Raw genomic sequence first — 18784 nt, 5'->3', positions numbered from 1 at the left:
GAGTCAGCGACCCCCACGCGAAATCTTAGGAGCCCACTTCCCGGTGCACCTGCACGTTGTCCTTCGGCCTCCCTCACCCAAGTCAGGAAGGACCCGGCTCCCAGGTAGGGCGGGTGGTGCCGGGGAAAGACACAGTCCTCTAGAAGGCTCTGCGGCAAGCCCGGCGGGGCGCTGAGCCAATGAGAACGCAGCATGTGGCCCTTTTCCTGCGGATGCGCATGTGAGGCGGGACTTCCGGCGGCATCCTCAGGCGCTAGGCCCCTTCGCGTTCCCGGCCGGTTTGGCTGGTGTAGCGCGCGGGGAACCGCGGTTTAGTTGGGAGTGGAAGGAAAGTGTCGGAAGAGGCGTCGTTCCCGCCGCGGAGGCCGCTGCGAGGCTCTTCTGTCCCCGCTCGGTCGCCCGCCGCTCCCCGCCCCGCTCCTCCCGCCGGTCGTTGGCGGAGTCCGCGCCGAGGAAGCCGGCTCAGGTGGGTGCTGCGACCCCGGGGTCCCCCGCCCCGAGCGCTGCAGTCGGATGGAGGGGCGCCCTCGCAGCTCCCCGCAGCCGGGCCGGCGGGGCGGGAGCAGAGGGCGCCCCAGCGTGCGGTCCCGCCTCCGTCTGTGAGGTGGGGCGTGGCGGGGGAGGGCCCCGCAGGTGCTCCTGAGTCGGGGCCGGGAGTGGGGGGTGGGGCGGGCCTCTAGCGGGTGCGGGGAGCGGAGGCCGAGGCGGAGTGCCGCCTGCAGAGGCGGCGTGGGCAGCCGGGTCCGCCGAAGGTCGGAAGGGGCGGGGATGGGAGGGCCCCGATGGTGGCTTATAAAAATACATATTTGTTGATTAAGATGACCAAAAGATATTTCTCATATATATCTGGTCTTGGTCCATGGTTCTCCACTCACAGCTTCCAGAAACTGGAATTTCCCAAGTGTTGTCGGTGATGAAGTTGTTTGTGCTCGGTGAATGCGGTGACTTTTGGAAGTACTTAAGCTAGTTGGGCGTGGGTTGGGGGGAGGGGAGACCAACCGTACGATTAGACATTTGGAAATTTTAGTTCCTCCCCTCCCACTTTCTATTTCCCCCCACCTTGGGGGAAGGGAGATGGGCTGGAAGTTGAACCAATAGCCAGCAGCCACTGACTGAACCTACCGTGCTCTGTAATGCAGCTTCCCTAAAAACCTAAAGGACACGGCTCAGAGCTTCCATGCTGGTGCACAGGGACATTTGAGGAGAGTGGTGCACCTGGAGAGAGTATGGACGCTCTGCGCCGCCTTCGTACCTGGCCCTGTGCATCTCTTCTGCTTGCCCGTTGCCAAGTTATTTCCTCTCATGATGAACTGATGATCTAGCAAGAAAAAGGTTTTCTGAGTTCTGTGAGCCATTCCAGCAGATCAGTTAAACCTGAGGAGGGGATCTTGAGAGCCTCTGATTTTTAACCAGTGAGAAGCACAAGTAACCGCCTGGCTTGCAGATGGCGTCTGAAATGGCAGGGGATTGGGATTGACGTGGGGGTGCGTTCGTGTGGAACCGAACCTTTAACCTGTGATTCTGATGCTGTTTCCTCATCGTGTCAGAATTGAATCGGCTGCTTGGACATCTTGCTGGCTTTTAAGAATTGCTTGTGTCTCTCCCCCCTCCCGCCCCTCCCCCCCCCCTCCGGTGGGGAGCAGAGTCAGCTAAGTGTCCCACTCTTGGTTTTGACTAGGGTCCTAATCTCCGGGTCATAAGATTGAGTCCTGCCTCAGGTATTATGTAAGGAAGCCCAGGGAACTCTCCCCCAACCCCCTGCTACACACACACACACAACACACACACACAGACTTCTTGGAATTGGTTGCAGGGACCTAATGTTAGGCGCATATCCAAATTTGAAGTTTAAAATGGTTGAATAATGGGTAGGAAATGGAGACAGGGAGACCCCTGAGGAGGACACTGTGATAGATCCAGGAGAATTTGTGGTGGGGCTAGACCGTTGCAGTCCTAGAGCAGAGATGTGATGGGAGTTCGGCTAGATCATAAAGATAGAGTCAGTAGGGTTTCCTGCTGCATCCAGTCTGTGAGTAAAAGGAGAGAAGTGGAAGACCATCTGAAGTTTGGTTTTTTGTTTGGTTTGTTTTGTTTTGTTTAGAGGACGGAGGAGAAGACGGAGAGAGAATCTTAAGCAGGCTTCATGCCCAGCATGGAGCCTGATGTGGGTCTCAATCCCAGGACCCTGAGATCATGACCTGAGCCAAAATCAGGAGCTGGACACTGAACTGACTGAGCCCCCAGGGGCCTTTAGAGAAGTAGATCCTTAAGATTGTTCTTTCAGATGGGCTCTGTAGTGAGGTTCGAGAGGCCTGAAACCAGAGGGTAGGGTACAGGTGGGCACATATTCCTGATGCTCTCTCTGAGGGGAGCAGTCCTGGTGTGGGATGAATTCTGGCCTGTGTTTGTAAAAAGGGAGGTCTAGGTGAGGTAAGGCGCTGGCTTGTCATGGAGACTGAGGTATGAGTTGGTGTAGCTTCTCCTTAGAGCAGCTGGTCGGGGCCCTGCTGCCTCACCTCCCATCCACCGTTCTGTAAAGGGCTCCCTGCATGCTGTCTTCGGAGGACTGTAGTTTAAGGACTAGTAGTGTCAGTGCCTCCCTTTAACTTAAGAATGTATGAGACAGTTACTGAATTGAACATGAAACAGCCACCCTCCAAATATGTACACACAGGCAGGCAGTTAGAAAGGAACACACTGAATTACTTAAATTTATCCAAATACTTAATGATTGGTTTAAATGTTAACTTACCTTTCAGTATTGGCTTATGATGTAAGTTTGTGTATCACATCCTCTTAAACCCTCAAAAAGTGGGAGGAATACACAATCAAGTTTTTAAGGCCCCACACTTCACTTGCACTGAGAACACAGAACCATGGCTGCTGTGGACTAGCGATAGCCGGTCTACAGCATGTCCTATGTAGGTGCGGTATCAGTGTCAGCCCTATGAGGCAGAAAACAGTCTTCTTCCCATTTTATGGAATAAGTGCACACTGACACTCAGGAAGGGTCAGTCTTTCCAGAGTCCCACAGCTAGTAAGAGGCAGCACTGAAGCCCAAGGAGCTCATTTTGGACCTGCTTTGAACCATGGATCCTGCCATGGTTCCCATTTCTCATGGCCTCCATCCTTCCACAGGGTTCTGTGGCAGTGGCAGAAATGCTTCTGGACTCTGCACCAATGAGTAGTGGATGTCCCAGGCTCCTCCCCACCCTAATTTTCACCCCAGTGGTTTAGGTAACTGTCTATAGGGAATGGTGATGTTCCTTTTTTTTTTTTTTTTTAAGATTTATTTATTTATTTGACAGACAGATCACAAGTAAGCAGAGAGGCAGGCAGAGAGAGAGGGGGAAGCAGGCTCCCCACCGAGCAGAGAACCCAATGTGGGGCTCAATCCCAGGACCCTTAGGTCAGGACCTGAGCTGAAGGCAGAGGCTTAACAACTGAGCCACCCAAGCACCCCAGAAGGGATTTTCACAACGCAGAGTACTAACCACTATATGATCACGGCCAGAAGGGATTTTCAGAGGAAATATAAAGAATCCGTTCTTGGCTACATCAGAAATGTTCCAGAGTCTTTTGAGGGGATGTGGGATGTGTCCACTTGGCTGTTGGAGTCCCAGATTTGGAGTCCAGTGGAGGTGTTCAGATTGGCAACAACCACAATATAATTCTTTTTTTTTTTTAACATTTTATTTATGTATTTGACAGAGATCACAAGTAGGTGGGGGGGGCGGAGAGCAGGCTCCCTGCCGAGCAGAGAGCCCGATGCGGGGCTTGATCCCAGGACCTGAGACCATGACCTGAGCCGAAGGCAGAGGCTTAACCCACTGAGCCACCCAGGCGCCCCCCACAATATAATTCTTGTTGTGTGGACCCCAGTAAAGCTGTGGGTCTGATTTCAGAGGAAGCATCTTTATATTATGGTGGCAGCGCACCAGGGACAAGGGAAGGAGGGGGTAAGTCTGTGTGTCAGGTGGGCACCTGGACAGTGGTGTTGGGGGTGTGCGCCTGTGAGGTGAAGGGTGGAGGTCATAAAGCCTTCTGAGTGGACATAAGATGGATGCTGAGGTGCCTCCGCAGGGAAGGCCGGACACCAGGGCAGGACAGGGCCCATCATCCTTTGGTGGATGCAGCGAGGTTTCCTGGTGATCTTTGCTGGGACCCTTTCATTCAGGCTGGTAGATTCACTGAGGGAAATGGGGCCAGCCAGAAGCTTTGCTTGTCTGGGGCTTTGAATGAAGGTCCAGTGGTGAGAGGAGGTCAGGATTGCTTATGAGATCGTCACATCCTCACAGATGCCTCTGCAGTTGAGCTCAAGCGACACAGAGTTAGGTGGGGACACGTGACAATGAGAGCTGCTCTCCAGTGCGGGGGGACTTGGGTGTGCTGATGCAGGACTGGGACGGAGGGGGTGCTGGTGGCATTTGCGGCGTACTGCCTGGGCTCTGTGCAGACTGGCATGTTAGCAGGCCGAAGAAATGCCTCCAGTGTGGCCAGGGCCGTTGCCTCAGCCATCCCTGGTCAGGTGCCTGTCCATGCTTGGAGCGCCTGCACCCCAGGCCTTCCCAGCCCTTTTGCTAACATACTTTAGGGCCTGCTTGTGCCAGTGACTGCAGGCACTGATCTGGTCACCGCACGTAGGGACCACTGGGTTGTTTTTTGAAGACCTTCCTCTGAAGGCATTAGAATGTGGGATGTGGATGCGAGGTGCTGGCCACTCCCTTTCCCTGCCTTTCCCTGAGGACTGGACTGGCCTCTTCCAGGCCCAGCTGGTTTCTCACATTGACCAATAGGAGGCCCCCGGGTACCAGACAGGGGGGACATCACTTCTGCAACATCAGGAGAAGCTCAAAGGAATATGGCCCTCATGCAGAGCTTCTGTCCTGTGTCCACCATCGTGTGATGCCTAGGACAGTGGCCACACCTCATTTTTACCTTTTCTTTCCCACTAGCATTTCCACTCTGACTTTGGGCTCTTGTCTTTGGCCTTCCACTGCTTCCTTGGAGGGCTGCACATATCCTTAGATAGTCTCTGAACACCGGCCACTGTGTTGTAATCACCCATTTCTGCGTCTGGACCCAGTCTTGTGTCAGTGCTCAGCGGTCCCCAGCAGCTACGGTCTGGTTGAAAGTCACCTGCAGAGGAAGGGGTTGGGGAGCCTGCCTCTCCTCCCTGCACTTCCTCTCCCTCATGTCCTTCCCCAGAGTTAGGGCTCTACCATCACGGGGGCTTGCCAGGCTGAGCTCCGCACTGCAAGCCTTCCTCTTCCTGTCTTGAGTCCCACTCACCTGTCAGAAGTCCTGTGGCCTCGTCCCTGGGTATGTCTGAGACACATTCCCAAGGGGGCTGCCTCCTGCCACCGAAGTCAGCTGGCACTTTCCCAGCATTCGTCTGCTTACAGGTTGCTGGCATGGAGTCCAGGACGAGGCGGCCCCTTCAGAGCACGGTGATTCTGTAGGAGGGTCACAGGTCAAGACTCCAAAGTCAGGCCCACCCACCCAGAAGTCCCAGCCCTGGGAGCCATGTAGCTTGCTCTGGAAGGACCTTTTGCGCTGGGCTGAGCATGATGGTACACGCCCTGAGCGAGGCCCACACACTTATGGGGGAAACTGCAGCAGCATCAAAAGAAGCAGAATAGAAACTTTCCCTCAGGGAAAGTGAGGGGAGCCCTTCATTTGGACCATGTAGCGTATCTAGCAGAGACCTTGGTGTGGAGGGAGGATGGAGAGGGCTCCACAGTCTTTCTCCCTCCCCACTCCCAGCCACTCACAGTGGGTTGAAGCCACACAGGGACACCAAGTGGAGACGCCTTTGAAATCAGACAGAATGGTTTTAAGTGCAGTGCTCTGGGAAGGCCTTCAGCCACAGGCACGCTTATAGAGTCCAAGAAAGTCACGCTGCAAAAGGGCCTTAGAGTGTAGTGGAAGTGGGACATTTTTTTTTTTTAAAGATTTTATTTATTTGACAGAGAGAGATCACAGTAGGCAGAGAGGCAGGCAGAGAGAGGGGAAGGGAAGCAGGCCCCTGCTGAGCAGAAAGCCCGATGCAGGACTCGATCCCAGGACCCTGAGATCATGACCTGAGCCGAAGGCAGCGGCCTAACCCACTGAGCCACCCAGACGCCCCATTTTTTTTTTAAATTTATTTATTTGACAGACAGATCACAAGTGAGCAGAGAGGCAGGCAGAGACAGAGAGAGGGGGAAAAGGCTCCCCGCCGAGCAGAGAGCCTGATGCAGGGCTCAATCCCAGAACCCTGGGATCATGACCTGAAGGCAGAAGCTTTAACCCACTGAGCCACCCAGGCGCCCTAGAAAGTGGGACATTTTTTAGGTACAACTTCAGTAAACATTTTATCAAGACTTCTGTCCTTTTTTTTTTTTAAGATTCACTTATTTTGACTGACAGAGAGTACAAGCAGGGAGAGCAGGAGGCAGAGTTAGAGGGAAGATGGGGGCTCTCTGCTGAGCAAGGAGCCAGCTGGGGGACTCGATCCCAGGACCCCGAGATCATGATCTGAGCTGAAGGCAGCCGTTTAACTACTGAGCCCCCAGGCATCTCCTCAGTAACCATTTTAGCAATCCCAGTGAAGAAAGGGTGTTTAAGTGCAGCCCATGTGGGAAACTGTTGGTACAACTCCACACTCACTAGCCACAGGGAAGTTCGTAGCGTAGAAAGAGTGTGGTGAATGCAGGAAATTTTTCACACACAACTCGCGTCTCCTTAAACAACAGAGAAGTCACATTGGAGAGAGGCCTTTGTGTCGTGAATGTGGGAAGGCCTTCATCAGAAAGTCCCACCTCCTTCAGCATTATAAAATATGGGGGAATTCTTTACACAAAAATCTTTACACAAAAATGTGGACTTATCATCAAAATATACCAGGCCAAGGTTTTAGGAGTTCAGCATATACTAAGGCCTTTGTTAGAAAGTCTGGCTTCTTCAGTCACCAGAAAACGCACACTGGAGGAAACTTCACAAGTGCAGCTAATGTGGGGGAGTGTTCAGGTACAAACCACTTTCATTAACCATCAGAGAATTCACACTGGGTAAGGACATCATGCATGCACAGCATGTGGGAAATTCTTTAGCCAAGACTCCCACCTCATTCAGCATCTGGGGAAGAATGGGAACTCATGAGTACAGCAGAAGGGGAAAGATTTCAGCTGAAAGTGTGTTCTAAATTAGCACTGGAAAAAAAACAATATATAGTCTTCTTTTAAAAGTTGTGGTAAAAGCATGCCTGGGTGGCTCAGTTAAGCAGTTGTCTTCTGCTCAGGTCGTGATCCCAGGGTCCTGGGATCAAGCCTTGTACTGGGCTCCCTGCTCAGAGGGAAACCTGCTTCTCCCTCTCCTACTCTCGATGCTTTGGGTTCCCTCTCTCACTCTCCGTCAAATAAATAAAAATTTTAAAAAAGTTCTGCTAAAATACATATCATATGAAGCTTATCTTGTTTTTAAGGGTATGGTTCAGGAATGTGAAGTACATTCACTTTGTACTGTGGGTATCTGTGACTCTTCTCATCTTGTTAAACTTAAATCCAGTACCCAACTCGCTATTTTCCCCTGCCCCCGATCCCTTGAAACCACTGTTCTATTTGATATAGCATAGCATCCTCCTCAGGGTTCATCCATGCTGTATTTTTTTTTTTTTTAATTTTACTTATTTGACAGAGAGAGAGAGAGAGCACAAGTAGGCAGAGCAGCAGGGAGAGGGAGAAGCAGGCTCTCCACTGAGCAGGGAGCCCGACATGGGGCTTGAACCCAGAACCCAATCCATGCTGTATCTTGTTTGTGAATCTGAATTTCCTTCTTCTTTAAGATTGAACAGTATTTCATTGTATGTGTATGGCACATTTTCTTTATCCATTTATTCTCTCTATCCATTCATCTGTTCATAAACCATGAATTGTTTCTGCCTCTTTTGGCTGTTGTGAATAATTGCTACTATGGGCACGAGTGTACAAGTATTTCTTCTAACACCTTACTTTCAAAGAAGATTTCTTCAGCACCTGGCTTGCCAATTATTTTTGCATATACCCCCAAGAAGTAGAATTGCTGGACCATAAGGTAATACGGTCATTTTTTTGAGGAACTGTTTTCCGTAGTGTTGGGACCATTTTACGTTACTGCTGTGTGTGAGGTGTCCAGTTTCTCCTCAGCCCGTTTTTGTGTCTCATAAGGCCCCTTTCCCCCACTGTGATAAAGTCATCCGCTCTTTTCAGATAGGTGTTAGAATCTAAGAAAAATGTAATAGTGGAGTGAAGGTTGGATATAATTACCAGCTCTACTTTTTTTGGGGGGGGAGGTTTATTTGAGAGTGAGCACAAGTGAGGGTAGGGAGAGAGGGTCACACAGATTACCCCCCACCCAGAGCTGGGAGTCTGAGGCAGGCCACTCCCAAGACCCCGAGATACAAAGTCAGATACTTAATGGACTGAGCCCCTGTACCTTGTTTCCAGCAGAAAAGCTCCTGCAGTTGATGAAGTTACAGTCGAACATGTACTTGAAAAGCAGTAGGACCGTATTTTAGATCCCAGCTATGGGTGGATGCACTTTGTGTCCGAGTGACCTTTTGTAGTTTGGGGGATCGTCTGAAATCATACGTCTGTCTCAGTACATTTCTGTGATGAGCACAGACTACATTCCATGAAAATCTGGGTGTTGACCCAAGAAGCTGGAGCCCCGCTGCACCCCTTCCTCAAAGCCTGCAGATATCCCTACCCAGCGCCTTTCTCTTTTTTTTTTTTTTTAAAGATTTTATTTATTTATTTGACAGAGATCACAAGTAGGCAGAGAAGCAGGCAGAGAGAGGGGAGGAAGCAGGCTCCCTGCTGAGCAGAGAGCCCAATGCGGGGCTCCATCCCAGGACCTCGGGATCATGACCTGAGCCGAAGGCAGAGGCTTTTACCCACTGAGCCACCCAGGCGCCCCCCCCCAGCGCCTTTCTTGATGTCGCCAGACAATTTCCCTGAGGTCAGGAATGGAGACCCTTGGCCACCCTCTGGCTCCATCAGAACTACATTACCCGGAAGGCAGTGCGCTGTGCGTCCCCTTTGCTGGGCCAATGAGGGCTCAGGGAGAGGCACTTCCCGCCCCGAGGTGGGCATCTGGGTGGGTATTCCAGCGTTGGCCTCCACGACATCTCGTAAACCTGGTTCTGTCCTGCGGTCCGAAGCCTTGGCTTGCGGGGGTGGGGGGGGCGGCTGAGGTAACGGAGGAGAGACGGGCTGCGCCGAGACTCAACGTAGCTGTTGCCGTTGCCGGGGCTGAAGGCTGAGGTGCCACGCCCCTTCCCGCCCAGGTGAATGCTGCGCTTCTCGGGGCGCTCGCCCAGCCCAGGCTGCGTTAGAATTTCGTACTTTTGTTCTTGGGGCCGCCGTTTGCCTGGTCTTCCAGATGTTGAGGTAAGACCTGCCAGAGGGATCCGCGCGGACTGGACGTGCGCCGTTAGGTGACCAGCTGCAATCACTCTGGCGTCGTCGCTGCGCCCCGTGAAGAGCCGGCCAGTGGGTTTTACCGCGCGTGCCTGTTGGGTCGGCTGGGCGGTAGCGAGAGCGCTGCGATGCGGGCTGGCTGGGCTGCCGCGGGGCCAGTTCAGCTCTTGCTAAGACCTGGCCCCGCGCGCGGCTCTGCTGCTGAGCTCGCAGGCGGGAGCGGGCGGTGGGGGTGGGGCTGAGGGCCACGCTGCCGGCCTGGCCGCTCGCTGCCGGGGAGCGCGGGCGCGGCGCAGAAATGGGCTGTAGGGAGCGCCGGAACCCGCTGTGTGGGTCCCTGTGGGCGCGTTTCTAGGAAGCGTCTGTGGCTGTCGTGGAGGTGTAGTTTCCGCGCGTCTTGAATCGCTCCGAAAGGACCGCCGTGCGTCAGGTCACGGGAGTATGGTGCCCTCTGGCTCCTGCGTCTGCCCGTTTCTCCGCGCTGTTGTGTGCTGTGACCGCGGGCGTGCGGGGAGTCCTGCTCGCCGGCGAGCGTTGCTGCTCCGGCCGCGCGTGCGGGTCCGCGAGCGCACCGCGGTCCAGCGCACCTGGAAAGGCTGGATTCTTGCAGGGAGTCCACGTGCGAATTCACAGGATCTCGCGAAACTGGCTTTAGAGATTTTTCGAGTCTGCATACCTGCTGCCGCTCACGATATCCAGATATCCACGAATCTCCACCGTTCTGCAGGCGCCGCGCAGCGGCCGCTTCTGGGGCCAGCCCTGCGAAGTTTTGCTTTGATGATTACCATGACATTTGCATTTTTAAAAAGTGCTTGCTGGAATTGTTTACATACACGATTTCAATTTGTTAGATACTAAGATTTTAGATAATTTATTGTAACAAGTGTGGAGGATTCAAGAATTTGTGTAATTTTTGCTCAACTCTGTGGCTTGTCATTTCAGTTTTTGCTATCGCAGGAGCCCTTCATTGTAATGTATTGGGATTCTTTACTGCGATGCTTTTGGGTTTGAGAAATCTGTTCTTTTATTAACTCATAAGAGGGGCGCCTGGGTAGCTCAGTGGGTTAAGCCTCTGCCTTTGGCTCAGGTCATGATCTCAAGGTCCTGGGATAGCCCGGCATTGGGCTGTCTGCTCGGCAGCGAGCCTGCTTCCCCCTCTCACTCTCTGCTTGCCTCTCTGCCTACTTGTGGTCTGTCAAATAAATAAATAACATCTTTAATAAAATAAAGAATTCCTATTCTCCTGAAACTTTTCTCCTGAAACTTTTCCCTCACAGAACACTTCATAAGCTACTGTTTTCATGCTCTGTACCACCACTGAGGCATCAAGACCCATGAGTGCCCCACTTTGAGCTCTAGTTTTTTCAACCTAATTCTGTGTTAGTTTTTTGGAACAATTACTCTTGCATTCTAAAGTGATGTTTAATGTTTATTCTTACTTATGTAACCTTGTCACTTTAGAAAGAACTTCGTATGTTCTAAAATACTTGGCATACTCCGGTATTTTAGCAAAAGTTTGTAGACCTTTTATATTTGCAGTAACACAAAGTATGCATTTTTTTAAAAGATTTTATTTTATTTGACAGACAAAGATCACAAGTAGGCAGAGAAACAGGCAGAGAGAGAGAGGGGGGAAGCAGGCTCCCTGCTGAGCAGAGAGCCCCATGCGGGGCTGGATCCCAGGACTCTGGGATCATGACCTGAGCCGAAGGCAGAGGCCTTAACCCACTGAGCCACCCAGGCACCCCAAAACATGCATTTTTATGATGAAATACAGGCTGTTCCTGTTTTGTTGCCTCTATCTCTTTTTTTTTCCTTTGAATATTTCTTCCCATCCTGGCATCCTTTGTCAAAAAGATTTATGTATTTATTTACTTATTTGTTTTAGAGAGTGTGAAGTGGGGGGAGAGGGGTGAAGGAAGGAGAGAGGGCAAGAATCCCAAGCATCCTCACGTGGGACTGATATCACAGCCCTGACATCATGACCTAAGCTGAAACCAAGAGTCAGATGCTTAATGGATTGAGCCACACAGGTGCCCCCTGGAATCCTTTAATAACATGTATTAAGTAAAGGTTTTGGCTTTGGTTGTTGTGAATCTTTTAGTAGTGTTGGGTTTCAGTTTCCTGGCTCCAGTTTGTTATGATATCTTTTCTCCACATTGTTTTGGGTACTCCTTCTTATGGATATTGTCAAGATTTGTCTTTTCTCTTTAATTTTACCCTTTATGTATATTTTCTTTGGCTCTTTTTTTTGGAGATTCTTTGTGTATATTGATGCAGTTTTCTTAAGTTGTGATTAAGATTTGTTAAAATTACTGTACTTAACTGTTTTCACTTCCTGATAAATCTTTGTGCCATGTTACTAATTTTATCTTTGTGAACACACACTTAAAATTACCGTAAACTTTTATACTCTACACCCACAAGATTTTTGTTTTTTAAGTGGTTATATTCCTTCATCATCCTCTGGTACCACTACAAGAGAAAATGATGATAGGATACTTCAGGTAAGCTACTTTGCTAACATAGGCAGAAGTTTAATCATTGTAAGGATAGAAAGTAATGCCTTAAATAACTTTACATAATGAGGATGGAGCAAAGGTAGGTCCTAGCTTGTTTCTTTCTCTGAAGCTGAAACAGAAATGCAACTGTGCTGAACTGCAGGAGGCCAAAGCACCTTTGCTGCGCTGAACTGCGGGATGCCAAGGCTCCAACAACCTCTGCAGAGAGATTAGTTTTGAAGCACAGTCCAGACTCTAGGAGTGTGGTTTAGTTGTCTGGCCTGGGGGAGAATATATTCGCAGTATTTTTCTGCACATTTATTGAAAAACTTGGAAAAGAAGATGAAGGAGTCACATATCTAAACAGTTATTAGGGCCAGCCAGGAAGTATAGGAAGAGAGGAACGCATTTTTGGCATAAGCAGAATCAGAATCATAAGGAATAAAACAGAAGGGTCAGAAGCACACCCACACATAAATAAACATGGACTTACCTTATCCCTTATTCTTGCTGCTCATTCGCCAAGGGACGTTACCCAAACACAACCCAACCCCGACAGGCTCTATACTCCCTTTTCCCACTTTGGAAGGACATACCTGAGAATGCACACATGCTTTTGGCATAACCATAACACATTCTACATTCTGGTATAAATACTTTCTTTATCCTCTTCAGCTTTCATCTTTACCTGAAATTACTAAGTGTTTCATATTGTCTGTGTCCCTGATTTGAATTAAATTAACGTGGCCCTGCTCTTCCTGCAGGTTCTGCTTTCAGCAGATGCACTTATGGACCCTGCACCGGTGAGTGTCAGGTGTCCTGGAACTCTTGCTGCCACTCGTCCTGCCTTTGGTGTCTAGAGACTCTAGATAAGCCCTTAAGCCCGTGTCAGAGGTTATATGGAGAGAGAGTCCCACTTTTGGCAAGCAGCGGGGTGAGATGTGAAAGGTTGTCTCAGGTTTCAGTATTGACTGGAGTGTTCTAGGTCTCATACATCGCTGTTATGTCTGCTGAGAACAGAGGGCAAGGAACTGAGTCAGAGTAGCAGCCACACAATTCTGGAGCAGAGGAGATAGAATATGCCACAGCCCGGGAAAGATCATTACTAAGGCTGGTACAGTGGTAGATCTGGAAGTAGGATTTATTTGAGAGAATGAGAGAACACACAAGGAGGGGGAGAAATAGACTTCAGTGATCCCAGGACCCTGAGATCATGACCTGAGCTGAAGGCTGGTGCCTAACTGACTGAGCCACCCAGGTGCCCCTTGATTTGTTTAACGATTTATTTGTGTGTGAGAGAGTGTACACCCCAGAAAGGGCAGGGTCAAAGGGAGAAGCAGACTCCCCCTTGAGCAGGAGCCTGATGCTGTGCTTGATCCTGGGACTCGTGGATCAGGACCTGTGTTGAAGGCAGATGCCTAATTGGCTGAGTTACCCAGGTGCCCCTGGATTTGTTTTTTTTGTTTGTTTGTTTTAATTTTATTTATTTACTTGACAGAGATCACAAGTAGGCAGACAGGCAGGCAGAGAGAGAAGAGGAAGCAGGCTCCCTGCTGAACAGAGAGCCTGATATGGGGCTTTATCCCAGGATCCTGAATCATGACCTGAGCTGAAGGCAGAGGCTTTAACCCACTGAGCCACCAAAGTACCCCTGGATTTGTTTTTTAAAGTGGGGCCTCTCCAGGTCACAGATAACTCCATATTTTTGGTGAAAATATCAAGGAATTAGGTTTTGGCCATGTTGAGTCTCAGATAATTCAGAGACTCCCAAGTATGGGGGACAAATGGACAGCTGGGCATATAGTCCTCAAGACGTTCACACTGTGGCATGTGGTGTGTATCCCAAAATAGAACTGTGGTGTGTATCTCAAAATAGAACTGAGGATCTGATACAGGAGGAGGCATGTTTGGGTTATGGCATTGCCACTGGGGGACAAGGAAGGAGAGCTGTGGAGGGTAGATGGCACAGAAATGACCAGACAGAGTAGCTGTAAACAGAAATGTAGAGGGAGGTAGGGGGAGGGGAAAGTCCAGCAGGTAACCAGATTTTCATGGGCGTGAATGAGACCAGAGCAATAATGGAGGTGAGTTGGTAAAGTCACACTGGTACTTAATACCAGGTTTTTGTGGTGGTTCTCTCAGGATCTCTCAAGATCACCTCACATAAAGTGTTGTTAGGACATATATACCTGGTGCAGTGGCACAGAGACATAAAATGTCGAGTACAGAGGCGGAGCGTGACCAAGGTTATTGAGATCTGGGTGCGATCTGCATGTGGTCTAAGCCAGGAACAAAGTCAGGTGGAGAAGCCCCTTCTGTGTGGGGCCATGGGAGGTTGGCATCTATTATTGCACATGGCAGGAACTTCCTAGATGCCACGCACTGATAAGAGTCACTGGCTCTGGTCATGATCTCAAGCCCCATGTTGGGCTCTCCGCTCAAGTGGGGAGCCTGTTCCCTCTCTGTCAAATGGATAAATAGGGTCTTTAAAAAAAAGTCACTTTTATGGGCCAAGTAGTGGTGGGGATCAAACATACCGTGGAGGTGTCAGATCTGGTGAGTAGGAGTCAGAAAATGCTGGGCCCAGCATGGTTATGTGTGGGAGGCAAGATCCTGGGGAGTGTTGGATGTCATGCAGGAGAGGCATGGGGGGTCCTGCCTTTCAGGCAGCATCTGACCACCTGCCTCTTTGTTCCTCCGGGGTACCAGTGCTTAGGGTGCAGAACTAGGGCAGATAATGAGCAGGGAAGGGAGGAGGGGAATGAATGTGGGATGGAGAGAGACTGCGTCTGGTTGTAACTATTGTTACTCCTCACAGAGCTCTGTGACCTTTGAGGACGTGGCTGTGTACTTTTCCCAGGAGGAGTGGAGATTTCTTAACAAGGCTCAGAGACACTTGTACCGCGATGTGATGCTAGAGGTCTTTGCACTCGTTGCCTCACTGGGTAAGGCCCCTCCTCCCAACCCCAAGGTCCAAGGGCTGAGGCACAAATACTGTACCTCCTCTCACAAATTGCTCTAACACTCCTTGGTCTGAAGCTCTTTGAGGAAAGGTTTCCATGGACCCGTCCTGTCTTTCCCTTAAAGGCCTGCATCTTCTAGATGCCATGTTGTCCATCTGGAGCTGGGAGAGCACTGCAAAGTGGACATGATTCCAGATGGGGGAGGACGTGATCTGTAGCTGGGAATCCTACCAGGAACATGTCATGTCCCAGGCTCAACAGTGTTTGGTGCCGAGGTCAGAGGCTCCTCCCCTTTCTTGACATGAATTTGCCCACTTGTCATTTTTCCTCTCAGAAAAGACCTGGGAGTAGATCCTCCCCCACCCCCCGGGCTCTGTAGCACCGGCAGGCTTATGTACCACCAAACCCTTCCACTAATGTTGGAGCACGGGTGTACAAGGCGCTGGCACAAACACCTTTCCACAGAAGGGAGTCGTGGACACAGCCCCTCCTCCCCGTGGTACACCCCATCCGTGTGTCTTGGCCATGGTGAGCCCTCCCTTTGACACAGCCCTGTCTTTCAAACTACCTCCTCCCTGCCCTTGCTCGTTCCACTGTCAGATGCACATTTGGGGTGGGCTGGCTTCCTCCTCACAGAGCTCCTCACTGTTCTCTGCTTACAGGTGGCGGCCAGGGAGCACTGGAGGCGGCAGCACCCTCTGAGCAGAACGTGTCTGGAGGAGGGTCACAGAAGGCCTATGCCCAGGACTATAGCCTGGACACAAACCCTGGCCAGACCGCCTGTGGGACGCAGGGGGATATTCACCAGCATCCAAAGCAGCACAGTGTGGGGCAGCCGCTCAGAAGGAACTTGCAAAGCTGTGCCACACACATGTCAGGGAAGCCCTTCCGTGCTAGCTCAGGCCTTCTCCAACACCAGCTCCTTCACAGCCAGCAGACACCCCCTAAGGCCACTGACTGCACAGACTACCAGTGTAGTGACTGCGGGAAAGCCTTCTGTCGCAAATACAGACTTGCTCAGCACCAGAGAGTGCACACCGGAGAGCGGCCTTATGAGTGTGCTGAGTGTGGGAAAACCTTCAGCTACAAACACATACTTGTCCAGCACCGGAGAGTGCACACCGGGGAGCGGCCTTATGAATGCAGCGAGTGCAGCAAAGCCTTCAGTAACAAACCCACGCTGGTGCGCCACCAGAGGATTCACACTGGAGAGAGGCCTTACGAATGCAGCCACTGTGGGAAATTCTTCAGCCAGAGCTCCAGCCTTAGTGAACACGAGAGAATTCACACTGGGGCACGGCCTTACAAATGTGGGGAGTGTGGGAAATTCTTCACCTCCAACTCCAACCTAATTAAACACCGGAGAGTGCACACGGGAACAAGGCCTTATGAGTGCAGTGAGTGTGGGAAATTCTTCAACCAAAGTCCCAGCCTCATCAAGCACCAGAGAATTCACACTGGTGAAAAGCCTTATGAATGTAGCAACTGTGGGAAACTCTTCAGCCAAAGCTCCACCCTCATCAAGCACCAGAGAGTTCACAGCGGAGTAAGACCTTACAAGTGCAACGACTGTGGGAAAGTCTTCAGCCAAAGTTTTGGCCTCACTCAACACCAGAGAGTTCATAGCGCAGACAAACCCTATGAGTGCAGTGGAGGCGGACAATTCTCTAGCCAGAGCACACAACGGAAAGTCCTCGTGAATGCAGCAGCAGCTGTGATGGTTTCAGCCACAAGTCTGCTCTGATGCACCCCCCAGCAAGTGCACCACCCAACCCACCCTTACGAGTGCACCGAATGTGGGAAAACCTTCGGCTGGAGGTCTAATCTCATTTGACACCACAAAGTTCATCCGGGAGAAAGGCCTTACAACGGAGGTGGAGAATGAGCCAGGCTGTTTAACACAGCAGCGTGCGGCACCCTGGGTGGTGATGCTGTTCCTCACCTGTATCTGCACATGTCCCAACTTCGTAGGCATTAGCGGGGGTAGATGGATGGTATCATGGCACCGAATGTCTAGTTTTTTTGCCCCCAAGCCTCCTGGGATAAGTCACTAATCCTGTAATCCAAATGTTGTGGTTTTCTGTGGGTCTAGAGGTTTTCCTCGGAGGACAGTTGTATTTTTTGGATCAGCCTCTTTTCATAGTGGAGGACACATATGACCCTGTTTGGTATTACTAGTCTCCCTGGAACCCCTTTCAGTACAGCAGACTGGGGGCTGGGATGCCCCATACCTCCCTGGGATTGTGGATTGTGCCTGGTTTATAGGAAGGTTTTTGCAGAAATTTGAGGCCTTTTAGAGCCAGCTGCTCTAAAAAGCAGAACTAGAACTCCAGACACCTTAAGGGAGAGGAAGTGTAATTTTTATGGCCCATAGCCCCTACCTATCCAGGGGAACTGCAGCGATCCACACAAGCGACCATTCCTACTCGGCCTGCATCATACTTAAAATGTACTTTTCATGGGGCTGGTTACTGCGGGGCTATGCACTGAACAAAGATGCAGCAGTTGGTAACTGCCCTCAGTATGACCGAGAAGGAGGAATAAGTGGGAGGAATAAGTGGGGGGTGGGAAAGGGAGCAGGCTTCCCACCACGGGCCTGGGCGCCAGGACCCCACAATCATGAGTCATGATCTAAGGTAAAGGCAGGTGCATAAGGATAGAGCTGCCCATGTGTCCCAGTATTTTCATCTTGAAATGTCGGTGGCAAGTACTGTTACTGTTTCCTGCTCTTAAGTTGGCTTCTTAAAGGGTAGGTAGGACAGTCTGCATTGAATAAGGGACTTTTTAAACCTGCTGAAATGACACGATGTTCATCCTTTCCCCTCAAACCCTTTCTGGTTTGCAGAGTGGGGGCTGTCACAGATAAGCTTACTGCGAACACACAAACCTTTTATAGAATGTGTCTTGCTAGGCTTGGCAGCACAGAAGCTGGCACTCTAAATGCATTGGTCACACCAGGTCTACGCTCATGAAGTTGAAATGGTCACATTTATTCAAGTCTTTAAAGTGTCGTGTAACACTGTGCTTGAATTCCGCATTTCCCCTACCCAGTCGCTTTGCTACCTATAAGCTCTCCGAGTGCTAATGAAGGGGGGATTGTTGGAACTCTGCTTGTGCAATAAAAATAAACCAAAACCACTGGGTGTTTTCAGTTGTCTTCACAATGTGGCTACCCTTCCTTTTAAGGTTTTCTAGTATTCCCCAATTTCCAGCTGTGGAATGGAAGGTTTGACTTAAAACTCCTTTGGATCCATTTCAGAAGAACCCTCTTGGCAGCAGAGTGGTCCACCAGGATTCCCAAAATAATGTGCCTTAAAAAAAAAATACCCCACTAATAAAATAATAAAATGGAAAACGGTACCCCCTACAATAGGGCAACATGCACTTTCCAACTTTTGAAAAATTTCTGAGGCCTAACCCACCCCCCCATGCAAAAACCTAGACTGGGGATGATAAAGCCAACTGCGCCACCCCACCCGGACACCCCTAAAGCAACTCATTGTCATCTTCTCTGTGTGATGGAGGTGGGGGTGTTGCTTGGTTTGTTTTCCAGGAACACTTCTGGTCTCCAGAAAAACAGCAAATGAGATCTTGGCACCAGCGTCCTCCCCCAAGAACATCTGTGGCCAAGGCTAGAGGTCCATACAGAGAGCCCCAGACAACGGTGGGACATGGTGGGTGCAAAGATGAGGAGGTCAAGGCCAGGGGTAGTATGAGAACCAGCGAGGGCCAGGTAGCTGAGAACCAACCACTGTGGGGGGCAAGGAAACCCCGCATCTCCATTAGCACCAACCACACACCTGGGGTGGGGACAGCCTTATCACAGGGACACAGAAGACAAAAGTGTGGGGGGCCCTTAATGCCTCACAGGAGCACACAC

General features: G+C 50.7%; 1 protein-coding gene across 2 annotated transcripts; it reads left to right on the top strand.

Annotated features, from left to right (window-relative positions):
• Positions 1 to 251: 251 nt before the first annotated feature.
• Positions 252 to 18042, top strand: LOC122912131 (zinc finger protein interacting with ribonucleoprotein K-like). 2 transcript variants are annotated; one of them, XM_044257495.1, is made up of 4 exons: positions 252 to 466; positions 12706 to 12744; positions 14760 to 14886; positions 15567 to 18042. In XM_044257495.1, the coding sequence occupies exons 2-4, from the start codon at positions 12730 to 12732 to the stop codon at positions 16646 to 16648; spliced, it is 1224 nt and encodes a 407-aa protein (XP_044113430.1). In that variant the 5' UTR covers positions 252 to 466; positions 12706 to 12729; the 3' UTR covers positions 16649 to 18042. The 2 variants fall into 2 exon arrangements, with proteins under 2 accessions (XP_044113430.1, XP_044113429.1); XM_044257494.1 differs by lacking the exons at positions 252 to 466; positions 12706 to 12744; positions 14760 to 14886 and adding an exon at positions 15055 to 15179.
• Positions 18043 to 18784: the final 742 nt, after the last annotated feature.

This window comes from Neovison vison, chromosome 7, assembly GCF_020171115.1.
Source record: "Neovison vison isolate M4711 chromosome 7, ASM_NN_V1, whole genome shotgun sequence".
Classification (NCBI taxonomy): Eukaryota; Metazoa; Chordata; class Mammalia; order Carnivora; family Mustelidae; genus Neogale; species Neogale vison.
The sequence above is the reverse complement of the archived record's forward strand: the minus strand, read 5'-3'. Positions and strand labels throughout refer to the sequence as shown.

Coding starts and splice junctions, on each gene's coding strand:
- LOC122912131 (XM_044257495.1), top strand. Junction 14,887..15,566: donor TGCACTCGTTGCCTCACTGG/GTAAGGCCCCTC, acceptor CTCTGCTTACAG/GTGGCGGCCAGGGAGCACTG.